Consider the following 17,035-nt stretch of genomic DNA (forward strand, 5'->3'; position numbering starts at 1 on the left):
CAAGATCAACAGGGATTTGTAAGTGCTTTTGCATGAGTGAGGCCAGGAAGAGCTGAAGAATCACCAGCTCAACCACACACTTGTGGACTAAATAAAGTCCTCTGCAGCCACTGGGTTTTCTGTTTACACAGTGCCGACTTAAAAAAATGCACAACCTGAAAGTTGAGATTTAAGTTTTATTTGGGGCAAAATTAGGATTTAAGCATGCAAGACAGAATCTCAGGTAGCCCTAGAAACTGCTCCGAGGTGGTGGGGGAGGAGCTAGGATATATAGGAGTATTTTTCAACAAAGGGCAGGGAGCAGGAACAAAAGAAGCCTGGGCTTCAGGACTTTGATATGCGCCTCCGCTGTCAGGGCCACTATGCTCAATTTTCACAGTCTGCAGGACAGCTGGCTCTCACCCTTGGAGGTGACTGCATAGATGACCATGACACTCTTTTTTTTTGTTGTTTTTTCTTTTTGTTTTTTCTAGGGCCGCACCTGTGGCATATGGAGGTTCCCAGGCTAGGGGTCAAATCAGAGCTGTAGCTGCTGGCCTACACCAGAGCCATAGCAACGCGGGATCTGAGCCATGTATGCGACCTACACCACAGCTCATGGCAACGCGGGACCCTTAACCCACTGAGCGAGGCCAGGGATCGAACCCGCAACCTCATGGTTCCTAGTCGGATTCGTTAACCACTGCGCCACGAGGGGAACTCCGATATTCTTTATCCTTAACTACATACAGACCAGGTTGGAATATCACCCAAGGAGGAAAAGAGGGAATATCAGGTTATAATAAAGGTGACGGGGAGGTGCATGCAGCACACAAACATTTTGTAAACGTTTGTTGCTGATCTCCTGAAGGTTACTGCCAATCACAAAAGAGCAGACATCACCACCAAGAAGGATTTTAGCGTTTTTCTAGATATGAAGAGATGCAAGAATTGGGCACATAAAATCTTCTCCTAAAAATATCTATCTGAGGAGTTCCTGTTGTGGCACAGTGGTTAACGATTAGACCTCTAGCCTGGGAACCTCCATATGCCGTGGGTGCAGCCCTAGAAAAGACAAAAAAAAATCAAACCAACTATCTGAAAACCTTTTCTTCCAGTTTTCCTAGAGCACAGAGTGCCTCACTCCTGATGTTCACCCTGAACTCTGCTCAGGGGTATTGCGGGTTGGCAGCTGCAAAGGCTCAGAATTAAATCCATGTAGAGGCTGATGGCAAGTGCCAAATTTCAGCTCACAACAGCAGCTAAGACAGCCCTCGTTCTAGCCTCCAAAATCAGAGTTTTGTTGTAGATTCAACACCCTTTCAAAAAGCTCAACAACTAGCCTACTCTTCATTCTCAGTATACATTCAGCCAGGAACCCCTGCTGTTTTTCCCACAGTTTGTGGGAAGGATATTGTAGTAAATGGAGACAGTCTTGTCTCTCCAAGAGGCCTAAAGGAAAGCTAGCCAGCCTGCTGGGAGAGACACACATGAGGAGTACGGGTGTGGGAATGTCCATCCAACCTCCCACAGGGCCGCAGAGACCAGATTGGCTTGGTGTGCTGGCACTTCTTGTGGGGATGGGCAAGGGAGGCCAACCTCCCTGTTCTGAACTGAGTTGTGCCTGAATTGACACCAAGCACAGCAGGAGTTGGGGGAAGACATAGGTGCCCCGGGCCCTGGTTCTGAGGCACCAGCCAAGTCAGCCTACCCCCTCTGAAGGCAAGAGGCCCTCCGGCCGGAATCTGAGACCTGATTATTAACCTCTTTGAGTATGAGGGTGCCTTGACTAATTCTAGCCCCTCCATGTTAGCAACTCCAGTGATAAAGTTCCTTTGCAAAAGCTCAGGGGAGAACATTATCAGTTGTGTAAATGGTGCCCCTGACCAAGGATCCTTCTTCTCCTCTCAGGTTACAGGGCGAGTTTTCTTCCCTCGGTGTCTCTTCCTCTTCATGTGTTATTTCTGGGGACTGTGAAAGGTGCTTGTATATCCTTGGGTTTGTCCAGGGAAAAACAAGACTTAGCTCTAGGCTCTCACCCAGCTCCTGGAGAGACATGACTAAGACACGACGAAGTCTTCCCTGAAATCACGTGACCCAATGTCAAAGACCACCCCACTACCCAAGAGAACGGCTACACGTCTGTTCCTATCCTACTAACAATTCTCCCAAACGGATTGGTCTGTTCCTTTTCACCCTATTTACATAAGAAATGGCCAATCAGCTTCTGCACAGAAACCCCCTTTCTTGGCACTCACATATAACCTCCCTGCTCGAAAGGCTGGCGCCTGACCTCCCTTTGTGAGTCAGCCCAGCAGTATACCCTGCTCATAAAGTCTTTTATGCTTGGGCTCTGGTCTCATGCTTTTGGCCGACCTTACATTTTGGTGCCGAAACCCGCAACGAACCTAACACACACCGAGGGCAGGTAAGTGGAGTCTGTCACCTGGGCGTCTCTGGAGTGTTCCCCTGGGCTGTGTGGATGGAGCGCCTTTCCGGCGGGAGCCCTGCACTTACCTGTCTGCCAGTCTGAGCAAAACTGTCCTCGGCCCAGAAAATGGTGGTCACAGGGCCACAGGCCATTGGCTGGAAACCTAAAGATTGATTGACCAGCGAGGTCACAAGAGCAGAGAAAGCAAAAAAAAAAAAAATGCTGTTCGCTGATCTCTGGTTCTATTTATACTTTGAGTGATTAAAAAACAAACAAACAAAGAAAAACAGGTTGAATGTTCAAAAGTCCTTCTTAACTTCATGGCTTAGCCTTTGATCCTGTTGGGCTTGTGACGGAGGTTGGGTTGAGTTAGGCTCCTGGAGATGGTTATTGTATGCCTGCTCCCTGGTAGGCTTTTCTGGACATTTTCCACTACAGTCCTGGTTATATAGGATGGTCTTAATTGTGTGGTACCTTGGCTTTGGGGTGACTTGGGGCAGGGGAGTGTTGACTTGGTGTGTGCAAGTTAGATAAGGGAGGCGATTTGGGTTCTGGGCTCAGGATTGGTGGGACTGCATATCAAGGTGATAGTTATAAGCGCTTTGTTACTTCTCTAGGAATTAGCTAACGCTGAAAGGGGTGGTCCCTCCTCCCCCATTCAAAAGGCCCCGGTGTGTCAAAGCAGAAAATGTAGAAAATAAAAACATCCAGCAACATGGATGGGCCTAGAAATTATCATGCTAAGTGAAGTTAAACATATGGACATGAACATCCTATGGTATCACTTATATGTGGAATCTAAAAAAAGGATTCAATGAACTTCTTTGCAGAACAGAAACTGATGCACAGACTTTGAAAAACATGGTTTCCAAATGAGACAGGTGGCGGGGGCGGGGGGGCGGGGAGGGGGGAGGATGGCCCGGGGGTTTGGGATGGAAATGCTGTAAAATGGGGTTGTGATGATCACTGTACAACTAAAAATATAGTAAAAATTCACTGAGTTAAAAGCTAAATAAATAAGTAAAAATGAAAACATAATTAATACAGTAAGCTGAGAGAATACATGTCCCTCGACCGTCAGCCCTGAGTGACTGAATTACCAGGAACAAGTTATAACCTCTGGGCTTTCTTTCAAGGCCACACAGTTCAGGACTTGTATTCTGACCCCTGAATATTTGCAGAAGTCATTCCCGCAGTCTCACTCCAGCTCTCTTGACCCGGAGCCATTCTTTGCTTTTTCAGGAAACAAACGTGATTAAAGTCCAAGGCTGGGACTTCCTCCTTGGGGTGTTTGACAAGGGCTGACGTACTCTGGGCCCTTTGAATCCCGGAAATTAAGGACACACCCAACCTTGGGTGCAGCATCCTGAGTGCCGGAGCAGCGTAGGTAATAGGACTGAAGCAAACAACATTTCAACATGAGGGACCCACTGACAGATTGTTCGGTGAGTAGCTCAGTGTGGTTTGTGTGCCTGTATGTGAGAGGGCGGCGGCTCAGGAGTAAATGCAAGCATTAATGGATTTTAACTTAAGAAATGTGAGACGCTCAGAAAGCCAAACATGTTTCAATATTGGTAAAGGTACAGAAGTCTGTGGTTTTTCTTTGGTTCATTTTAAAACAGAGCTCTTTCTAGCAAATGACCAGGCAGGTCATTGTCATCTTTTAGTCTCATATTCCTGGAAGAACCTTTGAGTGGACGTAGCATTATATTTACACGCAGATGGTGATTGTTTGAAAAACATTCTTAAAACATATACCAGTAGGCCAGCATCGGGTGTGGCGTGGACACGCAAATGCCCGGAATATTTGTGGCGAATTTTGGGCTCTGAGAATGAAGTGAGGGTGGAAGGTTTTTGCATATTTTCCCATATGATTTGGAGTTAAGAACCGCCAGTCCCAAGGGAGGAAGAAGGACAGACTCCCCACTCTTTCCAGGCTGCAGTGGTTCTCAGACACATTTTCCAATATGTTTGCTTCAGTCCTGGGAGCAATACCAAAAATAGAAGGTTGGTCAAAAATCCAAAGACACCGTAAGGTCATTAGCCGCAAGAGTAGAGATGTAGTTTAGGAAGTGAGGAGTAATTAAAATAAAGGGTTGGGGGAGGAAATTTAGTTAATCAAGGATCGTCAGTGTTTTATCCCAATAAATGATGCCCCAAAGCTAAAACTGGTGACATTAGAAGCAAGGGGTTACATTCATCCTTCCAGTATTTTATTGAAAACAAACAAACAATGTGGAAAAACAGATAAACAGCGGCTGCTATGAAGCCCTAAAAAAAAAGATCAACAGAGAATTATTGGTATCATTTGTGTTTATTTAATGGCTGTGGTAAGCACAGGCTTAGCAAAGATAAAACTGTAACTATTATCCCTCAAAATGAGCGCAGGCATCTGAGATTAAAAAAAAAAAAAGTCATAGCGGCTTTTACTTTTTAAATATGACATGTATTAATAAAAATATGTATTTTACTTTCTAAATACATAATTTACCTTTAAAAGACAATAGTAATATGTGTCTAATGTACAACCAAATTCCAACAAGATGGTCGTATAGAGATTTTGAAAGTGAAACCTCCTATCTTCAATTTCCCCAACTTAATCTTCTCTCCATTGGAAAGCACAGATAACTTTTCAAAAAGCCTTTTATTATTTATGCATTTGTTTGTTTATTTCTCACTCCTTAAATTTGCTCCCTTACTAAAAATATTAACTCCTCTCGTTTCTCGCTATTGATACTTTGGTGATGTTTTTGCATAGTGGTGGGTAAGTGGAGTAAAGATGGAGTAAGGGGAGGCAAAAACTTGATACCAACACTCACCAAAAAAGAAAGGCAAGATCAAGGAAAGAATAAGATAGCGGAGAGGAAAACTGAAGTCAGGATAAGTTAAAAATGAACAAACAAACAAACAAACCCAGAAAAACAACAAAAATCCTGACAGCCTTTCCAAGGCTGTCTTCAGACCCAGAACTAGGAGAACTGTTTCCTTTTGAGCAGCCCCAAGACAACCCATCACCACATCTCTGTGTCAGCTTAATGCTCCCTCGTTGACTTTTGCCAGAATCCTTTTCCTTATTGTGAACCATTGCCCCAAGGACTCCTGTCCTTGTCCCCAAGTCCCCAACATGAAGGTCATCTCTATGGGCCCGGCGCCATCAAATGTAGTCTGGGAGTCAAGACGGAGCAGATGTCCCTTCAGCCAGGGGTTCTGAATCTTCTAAAGTCATAGAATCTTTATTTATTTGCAATTGTTTCATCTTCATCAAGTGTTAGAGTTGATTTCCTGATGCAGTCCTAGTTTGTGCTTGGGAAACAATGCTGTGTGAAGATGAGCCTGGGATTTGGGAACTGAATCAAACAAGGGACTGGATTGCAAAAGAATGCTTCATGAAACACTTAGGTGGTTTTATGGCGAAACCAAAAAGAATCCAAAGTTTTAACCATCTGCACAATAATCCATTTCGTGAGTCCCTAGGCTTGCACAGAACACAATTAATCCATAAAGCCTTAGCTTAGCTACCCTTCTTAACTTGGTCTATCTACCCCAGTGAATCCATAAATGGAAATCAGCGGGTTATGTGATCTTCCATGGGAAACACATGACCTCTTTATTTGTGTTAGTTTCTAAGTGAAATTTAGAATTTCCTTCCATCTTGAATATAAGCAGCCAACCCTAGAACTACTGCAGTGTCTGTGACTTTGTAAGCAGTAAAAAGCACGTATATTTTTGTATAACATTACATTTGTTTACAGATATCTAGAAATACTGTTTACTTACACTCAACGTGACTTAGAAGTTTGGATAATTCCTAAGACTTGTTATTGAGTAAGTTCATTAAAAAAGCATGCAAAACATCCTGATTTGAAATGATGTTTTAAAAATATATATCAATATAACGTTTCCTTTATAATCCTGTTATTTTGTTTTATGCATTTGAAAATATTTTTTTCTGAGTCAAATAGGTTTCATCAGACTGCAAAAAAAACATTTAAAAACTTCTTTTTTTAGGTCCTGCTCCAATAGGCAAGATAGGCTGATAGCTGGGCCATTTTACTGCAAAGCGCTGGGATAGTGGCCTTGCTCAAATTATCAGTCACCAGGGTAGCACACAGATTGCCTAAATGCTCTGTAGGGCTTTTAACTAATCTTGAGAGTGTCAGAACTTATTTGAAGGAGATTTTTAAAAGTTCTGTCTTTGCAGAAGGAAAAAATTGGCTCTGGGCCTTAATGCCTTAATACCTGTGAGCTTAGCTTCTAAACCTAAATATATGCCAAGGGAAATCATTTTCAAGGCTATGTGCAAGGAAAGAGGTAGGATCGAATTACGTCCAAATGAAATAATCTAATCTTTAAAAAAAATAATAATAATGCCTTCCTAAGAATCAACCATGAAATCAGGGGCAAATTATAAGCTGTCATCAAGGTTTTGCTTTTACTCTCTTATACTGTGTCCAGAGAAGCAGGCCAAGCAGGCCTTCTTGGGGCCACACAGTTGGCCTCTTCTCTTAACTCCAAAGGCTGTTGAAACAGCACTGTCTCCTTCAGCCAGGTTCAAACGTCAACCTGAGCTTCCCAACCCAGTGGCTCAGCCTGGGTCATAGGATGTTCTGGCACTAATAGAAAAGAGCCTGGGGAATGGTCCCATGGCTGCTGAGGGATGCAGGATCCGAGCCGCATCTGCAACCTACACCACAGCTCACAGCAACGCCAGATCCTTAACCCACTGAGCGAGGATAGGGATCGAACCCGCAACCTCATGGTTCCTAGTTGGATTCGTTAACCACTGAGCCATGATGGGAACTCCAACTATGATCTTTATTTAATGTTCTGTATGTTATAGTCTATGACAGCATGCCATGGTGATTCCAAATACTGCCCAAATGCCTAATCAATACAAGTAATCCCTTCATTTAGAAGAGCAGTATTTAAAACTATTACATCACATGAAATCAGGAGCACAGTGCCTGGCATGTGAATAACATCCAATAAGAGCTTATTTAATTAAATTTAAGAGCAATGACATGGTTTGTGGAACACAAGAAGCATCATTACTATCCAAAAATGAAAAAAAGTGTTTTCTTACTTGCACCTGGAATAAAAATTGGTTTTTTTCTAGAATAACCAAATTTAATCTCCTTAAGCATTCAAATTATGGGAGGTCAGAAAGAGCAGCTACGCCAAGGTTGATAGAGTACATTTTTTGTTGTTTACAAGACATCTGTCTAATCATTTCATGTGCCAATTGCCTAGGTTACTAAGTTTTATTGTACTGATAATATTTACCCAACAGAATTTGCCTACAAGGGCTGGACAGAAACATTTTCCTAATGGCTGAATGGGAAATATCTGTGTACATTAGTTTTCTATGTGAAAGGATTTTTAGGTGTTCGGAAATATCCCACATATTTCTCTACCAGCCTTCAATATATTTATCCCTTTTTAAAATGTATATATGGGGAAAAAGAAAAACCCATAATGCTTTTTCCAAGTAAGACCTGGCACTGCAATAGCTATGGTATAGGATGGCAGCTGCAGTTTCTATTTGACCCCTAGCCTGGGAACTTCCATATGCAGGTGCAGCCCTAAAAAAGAAAAAAAAAAGAAAAAAAAAGAAAGAAAAAAGGCACCGAATCATTGAATCTAAAGAAGGACTTGTGCTGAAATAATGGCAGTATTCTTAGTAATCCTTTTATTTATTGATGTCACCTTTATCTCAGGCTGGACCAGGGATTGTCTGGGAGTATCCGGTACATTGTATATAGAATCAAAGATAAAGATTCTCCGCATTCCTGTAATAAGTAGAACATCCCATTCTTATCTGATCACTAAGTTAACAACAACGTAATGTACTGAAGAATTTCCTGACTTATGTGTCCCTGGGCACACTGGGTTTGGGGAATGGATTACAGGCAATGTGTAGCCGGGGGCACAGAGTTCAGGGGCTAGTTGCCTCTGCCTTGAACAACTTTGTCCATTTACTACATTATTCCAGTACATATATCATTTTCTACATGTACCATGATGTGAAAAAAAGGAAGTACAAGCCTATCAAATGACAGGAAATCTTCCAAAATCTGAAACTAGCAGCCCCAGGGAAAATTGTAGTCATAAGATGTGCTTGATTTGAGAAGACTCTTGCCTTAAAAAGTTGAACCTGATAGCTTTAGAGAAAGACAAGGATCTGCATACTGTAACAACTCACCCACTCTCCTCCAAAGGCTTTACAAACTTTCAGGGTGTCTGGTTTTCTAGACTAGTCCTCTAGAGATAGCTTTTTAAAAATGCATCGTGGAAAGTTTTCGTGGCTTGCTAAGTTTGGGAAATACAGTGGCCCCTATAGCCCGAGAACAGAGACAAATTCTCAACTGGTTCTACTCATCTCCGCCTTGCTTTGGTTTGGTTCCCTTGCCTGTCACCATCTCCACACATGGTATCTGAGATACCCTATTCTTTCCCCGGGATGCTTGGATGCAAACCACTACCTCTTTTGATAGTGGATTGATGGGGGTGGGGAGGATGGTCCATGACCTAAGACAGCTCATCTCAGAGTCCCTTCCCTCCACTCCTTGTTCTCCTGATGACTTTCTTTTCCTTTCTCCTGCTCTGAAGGCTTCAAATCCTTCCATCCCTTTCTCTGCTTTGCCTTCTCTCCGTCTCAGCCTTATACTGTTTGAGAGCAGAAAAATTCACTTTGTGGGAATGCCTTTTGTGGCAGAGTGGAAACGAATCTGAGTAGTATCCATGAGGATGCTGGTTTAATCACTAGCCTCACTCAGTGGGTAAGGATCTGGCGTTGCTGTGAGCTGTGGCAACGTGGTTGCAGATGTGGCTCAGATCCCAAGTTGCTGTGGCCGTGGCTGTGGCTGGAAGCTAGATCTCTGATTCAGCCCCTGCCCTGGGAACTTTCATATGCTGCAGATACGGCCCTAAAAAGCAAAAAAAAAAAAAAAAAAAAAAAAAAAAGCAAAAAAAAAGAAAAGAAAAGAAAAAGAAAAATTAATTTTGTAAGCAAGCCTCGAAATCTTTCTCTCCTGCATGTGACCCCTGATGTTTTTGTTGGGTCTTTATTTCTGCTTTGGTGTGAGCTGGGGAGAGAAACAGAGAGGACACTTTCAAAATACACAGCATCGTATTGGGTAATCCTGTGAGATATTTCCAAGTAAATCAGATGAGAATACTACAGGACCTATAAAGAACATCATAAAATTTTATTGAACATGAAATAACATTTAAATAAGTGAAAAGACTTACTATGCTCTTGGATGAAAAGTCTAAATACCATAAAAAAGTTAATTTCCTCAAATTGAGATATCTATATGTAATGCAATTCCAATTAGGATCTCAACAGGGATTTTTTTTTTAAACTGTAATTAGATAAATATTCATATGGAAGAATAAATGCTCAAGGATAGTCAAAGAAATTATGAGAAAGAAAAAAATTGTTTAAAAAGAGAGCAGAAGTAGTGCCAATATTTCTGAAACATAAAAATGTTTCATAATCTAAAATAAAAAGTTAAAAGTTTGTGTATGAGTTAGAACTACATTTAGCTGCATATTTAAAAAACAAAAAACAAAAAACCACGCTATTGTAGGAGTTCCCTGGTGGCTCAGTGGGTAAGGATCCAGCATTGTCACTACTATGACTTGGATTACTGCTGTGGAATGGGTGCAATTCCTAGCCTGGGAAATTCCACATGTCATGGGCATGGCCAAAAAAGAAAAGGAAACCTATTGTTATACTTCTCTCATACATAAAATAAAATAAATCCGAAAGTACAAACCTGGGGGCTGGTGTGGTGGCCCCCCAGAGCCAGATCTTAGTACATGGCATTCATTCTCAGGACCGTCTTAACGGAATTCGCTGTCATTTCCAGACCCAGGTTTCAGGAAAAAGGGGGAGGGAACTTTCACTGAAACCCAACAAAAAACTTTCAGCCGTACCCCTTTGGGAAGCATGTAGTCACATGGCTCCACCTAAGGGTGAGGGTGGCTGAGAGAGGATTTTATTCTGGGGGTATGTACCCACTAACCATTTCTCCATTTTCTTCTCATGATCTCTAGGTGTGTACTAATGGGCGTTTTTCTGGTGCTATGGGAAGAAAATAAAAGCCTCAAGGGAGAACTTAGTGCAAATGTTTAGGCAACAAAGAATACACAAAGAAGCTAAACAATTTGAAAATGCTTACCAAACCCTCTCCCATTGTACTTGGAAGGGGAGGAAAAAGACCTTAAAGTATCACATCATTCATAAATGACAAGTTATGCTGATGGAAATAAAGTGCGATAGCCTGGCTGCCAAATAGTGATTTTACTTTCATGACTCAGAGGAGAATCATTTCTTCATGACAGAGGCTACACCTGGACTGCACTACAGGTGTATTTTGCTTACTTGGCAGAGAGTTCAAGTTTTGTGAATTGTTTGCTGCAGTTTAAAAAAATTATGTTTCAGATACCTATCCTCATTTCGGCTCTTTTGGACAAAAAAATGCTGGTCCATGGTCCACAGCTGTCTCTCCAGCTCACTGTCCCCACCAGTCTTCTCCCTCATCCAAGCACCTGATGAGTCCCCACAGGCACATAATTTTGCAAACCTTGCTTTAGGGGTTAATGGTGTCCTTGTAAAGGGCTTTGTACTCTGACCTCTGTCCTTGGGTCCTGGGCTGTTTGAATGAAGCTGTTTGTTCCTGCTGTGTATCAACCAAATCCTGACATGGCTTTCTGTGTGAAATTCAAGGGAAAGTTAAACTGCTGCATAAAGATAAAAGGATTTGGTATCTATAAGACTGTCTTTCTACTCCCTACCTATTGGTTGACTCCACCCTTGAAGGTAGAGGCTTGGATTAGGTCATTTCTTTAGGTCTTTCTTCCTCTGTGCCTTGTCTCCTCTGTTTGCTACTCTGCTAGCCCGGTTCACCAGATGCTACTGTGACACCTGGAAGGCTGCCTTACCCCTGAGGATTCAGGTATGAAAATGTTCCTGATGCATAATAAGTGCTCAGGAAGTGAGAGCGTCCTTTCCTTCCCCCTACTCACCGAGGTGACCAAGACATTTGAGACATGTGAGGGATGGAAGAGGCTGACTTGCTGTGTGAGCAGAGAGCTGTGGCATGGCACTCAGCCTACACAGAATTTGTGTCCTCTTGCATAAAATCTCATTTTGAAAAATGCAATTGGCAATTGCATATCCCAGGTGGAAACCCTGAGATGTGTGTTTAAGACTCTATTGCCTCTTTCACTTACTCTATGTCAGAAAAGCAGAAAATCTGACTGACACCCAATCCGGGCACTTAAAATCTGTTGTCATTCATGTCTCTCCTTCCCAATACAGTTTTCAGAATGACATTATAGAGTTCTAAATCACATGACTAAACCTTACGATTGCAATTTTTGTACAGGCTAAATTCACATATAAATGCATTTATAAAGGCTTATTTGTAAATGTATAAAGGTTTGGTTCAATCGCAATATTCAACTCATTATTATAACATTCTTATTACTAGAGTTAAGTGAGATATAGAGGGGACTAGGAGAAATTTTGTTAACAAATTATTCACTTACATTTTTCCTATTTCAGCTTGGAAATATTCACTTCAGTGGTTCAGGGTTTGTAATGAGTTCCAGGAATATTGCTTTGAAATTTGTGAAAGAGACCCGAAATAAATATGCAGTGTATTTCAGAATGTATTTTTAGCCTTCCTGGGACTAACAGGGATGAAAGGAAATTAGACTGCAAATGTACCCCACTGCTGAATTGTTTGCATTTGGCCTGGGAAGAAAGAGATCAGCTTTAGTTTTGAAAAGCTCTCCAGGATCTTTCACATTCAGACAGAAGAGATTTCATCTTTATTTTAAGAACTCACCCAAAAAGTATGCATCCTGGAGTTCCCACGGGGCTCAGCCGGTTGAGGATCCAGCATTGTCACTGCAGTGGCTCTGGTCTCAGCTGTGGCGCAGGTTAGATCCTTGACCCTGGAACTTCCATATGCCCCAGGCACAGCCAAAACAAACAAATAAAAAAAACAAAGGGTATGCATCTTGTAACTACACCATCATTTACAAGGACAGTCATCACTACTGCAGCATTCGGAATTTACCAGAGTTCAATCTTTGGAAGTGCTCCTAATCCTTCTGTGCATCTTTTCTTTTTCAGTATAATAAAGTATACAAGAACCTAAAGGAATTTTCTCAAAATGGAGAAGATTTCTGCAAGCAGGTCACATCCATTCTTCAGCAAAGGTATAAAGGGCACGTTTGCACGAAGTGGTTCTTCCTCTTTAGTAAGTGAGCGCTGTGGCTGGAGGAGTGACGACAAGCTGTCCTACATTCCTGAACACAAGTGTTATATTTTGGTATCTGAGAAACTGGTTTGAAGAGTGATTCTCTGCCCTTGCACATTGATCACTTGGGTACCATAAACTTCAGGAAGCAACAGGAAGTAATTCTGCTCGGGAAGGCTCAGTCCCTTCTGATTCCTCAGACCGAATTTATCACCCTCTCCTGGGACCCACTGTTGCACCTGATGTACACACTCATGATTGTGTTGCTCACACCGCGATGGCCATTTTTTGTCTACATTTCTGCCTCCCCCGAATAGGGCAGTGGCCTGTGTCTTCCTCACCTTTGCATGCTGACCTCTTAGAACCTAGATTTTTAATTTCTTTAGTAAATGTCTGTTGAATGAATGCGTGGATGAGTGAAAAGTCACCATTTTCACTGACAGAGAAAAACTATATCTTTCACTTATTGACAGCTTGCCCCATGCCAAAAACTATATTAAATACTTCATATATACTTCAAAAAAAAAAAGAGAGAGAGAAATGTTACCATTTTCAGAGTCATCTTCTCTTAACACTGGATGTGATCATGTTGTAGATCTGTTCACTGTGCTGAAATGAGCGCACTTCACTCAGTTAAGAAAGTTACAAAATTTCTTGCCTAAAATTGGAGAACCCAAGGACTGAATTGGGCCACAAAGGGTCTTCGGGCCGTTGCCCTAGGTCTAGACAGTTCTAGAATAAACAACTCTAAAGAGACCTTTGGAAGAGATTGTTTATTCTTTTAAGGGAACCCGATGTCAAATTTAAAGTATTGCATGTGTGTCATAAGAACAAAGATGCCTGTGTTGATTGCATCCTTTATTGATAGGTCAAGAGCAAAGGAGAACATTAGCTTTATCAGGACCAATGAAAGGAGCCAAGGAAAGATATAGAAGAGCTCAAATGTGTCTTTATAAAGAAAATAGCCAGATTTGTCAAACAGAGTCAAAAAGAAAAAGATTATAAATAAGAAGTTAGGGAGTTTCCACTATGACTCATCAGGTTAAGAACCCAACTTAGCGTCCGTGAGGATGCGGGTTTGATCCCTGGTCTTGTTCAGTGGGTTAAGTATCTGGCTTTGCTGCAAACTGTGGCATGGGCCTCAGCTGCAGCTCTGATTTGATCCCCAGCCCAGGAGCTTCCATATGCCACAGAAGTGATCATAAAAATAAAAAAATGGGGAGTTCCCATCATGGACAGTGGTTAACGAATCTGATTAGGAACCATGAGGTTGAGGGTTTGATCCCTGGCCTCGTTCAGTGGGTTAAGGATCTGGCGTTGCTGTGAGCTGTGGTGTAGTCACAGATGCAGCTCCGATCCTGAGTTGCTGTGGCTCTGGCCTAGGCCGGTGGCTACAACTCCGATTCGACCCCTAGCCTGGGAACCTCCATATGCTGCAGGTGTGGCCCTAGAAAAGACAATAAATAAATAAATAAATAAATAAATAAAATTTAAAAATGAAGAATAAGAAGTTATTTCTATCTTAATAGACAAATGGCTTTGATTCTACAAAAAGAAGAAGGAAGACTGATCTAGGAGGAACTTTTTTCTATAAGAAAATATTTGTATCTGTCTCAAAGGAAATTATGTAAAATAAGACCAGTTAAGTACCATACAAATTCAACCCATTACCTAGGTTAGAAAGCATCTCTCTCCCGCAGATCAGGAAGACTCTGACACAGAGTAGCCATACGTGTGACCTGGGCTGCTGTCAGCTGGGCCTTGATTATTTGGTGTCTCCAGGTTCAAAAGGGCCTGGCAAAGAGTTGGGAAGATGGAAGTGATAAACAATGCCTAGTAAACCAACTCAACTAAGAACTGAAAAAATTGGGGGTGGGGTGGGGATTGCCTCTCCAAAACGGCCTTATTGTTTTCCCCTTGTCCCAGGTCACTCTGCATCTCCACCCTGCCACAGACATCCCTACTTTACCTACAGCCAAAACCTTCATTTCTTACCTGTTTCTCTCTTGAAGCTGCTTTCTCAGGCTACCCTCTGTGCCCCAGACCTATAAATGTGAAAAACGCTCCCTGGACAGGTTCCAGAATGGCAAATAAGGTCCAGGAGAAACACTTGGGTAGTGAAAAAAATATTTCTCCCTTCGTGGTTGTACCTCCTCGTGGAGCAGAATTTAGAATTTGAAAACCTGGAGTTCCAGTCATGGCTCAGTGGTTAACAGATCCGACTAGGAACTGTGAGGTTGCAGGTTCAATCCCTGGCCTTGCTCAGTGGGTTAAGGATCTGGCATTGCCGTGAGCTGTGGGGTAGGTTGCAGACGCGGCTCGGATCCCGCGTTGCTGTGACTCTGGTGCAGGCCAGTGGCTACAGCTCCAATTAGACCTCTAGCCTGGGAATCCCCATGTGCCGAGGAAGCAGTCCTAGAAAAGGCAAAAAGACCAAAAAAACAAAAAACAAAACAAACAACAACAACAACAAAACAAACAAACAAAAAAAGAATTTGAAAACCTAAAGAATATTATGTGCACATCTCTGGGATAAAAGTACATAGCATAAATACCAAAAGAAAATCCAAGGGTTTATCTAGACTCAAAAAATTATGCTGGATATTAGATCATTTATGCAATGGATGCTTTCCTGTATGATCTATCAGCTAAGCTTTTACAATTAAATCATTTCCACTAACCAAGACACCTTGTGTGAGTGGCTTTATATTCACTCCTGACAAACATGCTTTTGGTAAAGTCTGCTCACACTTGACTTGAAGCTTTCCTTTCCTTGCTCAGCTGTTTGATCATGTAGTTAACCTAAAGGATGTTCATCCATGCTAAAAGAGTAGGTGTTTGGGGAGAACTATTTTCTAATGGACACAAACTCCCTACTAATCTAGGAATATGTGGAGCATATTGTGTTCTTTTCAACTATATTCCCATATGTCAGCTAACAAAGACAGGTGCTACCTCCCTTGCCAGGACTGGGCTATTTCTTTCTCATGAGGAGTGATTCTGAAGTCGTTACCACTTCCTAGAGGTGTTCAAGTTTTGAGAACATAATTACTATATTAAAAGGATAAACAGTTACAACATAGCTGGTATTACGTTTACCTTCACTCTCCCTGTTCTGTACAATGAGTAATTATTTCCTTGGAGGGAGATCCCCTTGTGGCTTAGCGGTAATGAACCAGACTAGTATTCATGACGATGAGGGTTCTATCCCTGGCCTTGCTCAGTGGGTTAAGGATCTTGCCTTGCTGTGAGCTGTGGTGTAGGTTGAAGACACGGCTCAGATCTGGCATTGCTGTGGATGTGGCGCTAGCTGGTAACTATGGCTCTGATTGGACCCCTAGCCTGGGAACGTCCATATGCTGCAACTGCAGCCCTAAAAAGAAAACCAAAAAGAAAAAGTATTTCCCTAGATATATAAAAGATAAAAAAGCTTTTTTTCCAGCAGCTAATTATTTAGGCAGGAGCACTGAGCTTTTTTTCCTCTTAAATAAGTGGGCTTATTACAAATGAATCAATGATACTTTTCCCTTGTGTTAGAAAAATTCCTGGAAAGCCAACGCTCTTTAAAATAAACTATCATATTACTCAGAATATAGACAAGTAATGGGAAACTCCATCAGACAAGTGAAGGGGCACTCTTGGAATACATACTTATATAGGAGGTATTTCCACTGAGGTTTATGACATAAAAAATCATGAAGGAAAATCCAGAGACCAATGTAATGGAAGATTTAGTGAGGGGGCACATGGGGCTTCTTTGAATTAAGTGTATTTGCTACATAAAATACATTCAGTTATTACTTGTAGATTGAATGAGTAAATAAATGAAAGATAGTTAAGGATTGATTTTATTATTACATTTACATTATTAGAACAGTTATTTACTGTCTTTGAATTTTTTTTATTTGATTTCAAAAAATGAAATAATGTTACCTAGCAATAATGCTGAAAGATGGCTAACAGGGTGTTCGAATTAGTAGGGTGACTTTTTAATTATTTTATTTTATTTTACTTTATTTTATTTTATTTTATTTTGCTTTTTAGGGCTGCACCCACAGCATGTGGAATTTCCCAGGCTAGGGATTGAATCAGAGCCATGGCTGCGAGCCTACACCAGAGCCACAGCAACACAGGATCCGAACTGCCTCTGCAACCCACACCACATTTCACGGCAATGCCAGATCCTTAACCCACTGAGCAAGGCCAGAGATCCAATCCGCATCCTCATGGTTACTAGTTGGATTAGTTTCCGCTGTGTGTCTTTGAATATTAGCAATTCCAGGCACCTTGCTGAAGAACCCTTTGGAATGTGGTTCTCAGCACTTCTGTGTTAGCTCATGGCTACAAG

At 41.8% G+C, this 17,035-nt stretch overlaps 1 protein-coding gene across 2 annotated transcripts in view; it reads left to right on the forward strand.

Annotated features, from left to right (window-relative positions):
* The first annotated feature begins 3,684 nt into the window (after positions 1 to 3,684).
* The window catches only part of NOSTRIN (nitric oxide synthase trafficking), a 61,426-nt gene continuing 48,075 nt past the window's right edge, over positions 3,685 to 17,035 (forward strand). The window contains exons 1-2 of one of the 2 annotated variants that reach the window (XM_047772809.1): positions 3,685 to 3,855; positions 12,561 to 12,646. In XM_047772809.1, coding sequence (XP_047628765.1) covers positions 3,829 to 3,855; positions 12,561 to 12,646 — 113 coding nt within the window. In that variant the 5' untranslated portion in view covers positions 3,685 to 3,828. The remainder of the gene's footprint in view (positions 3,856 to 12,560; positions 12,647 to 17,035) is intronic. The other variant, XM_047772810.1, reaches the window with a different exon arrangement.

Source organism: Phacochoerus africanus, chromosome 3 (assembly GCF_016906955.1).
Source record: "Phacochoerus africanus isolate WHEZ1 chromosome 3, ROS_Pafr_v1, whole genome shotgun sequence".
Taxonomy (NCBI): Eukaryota; Metazoa; Chordata; class Mammalia; order Artiodactyla; family Suidae; genus Phacochoerus; species Phacochoerus africanus.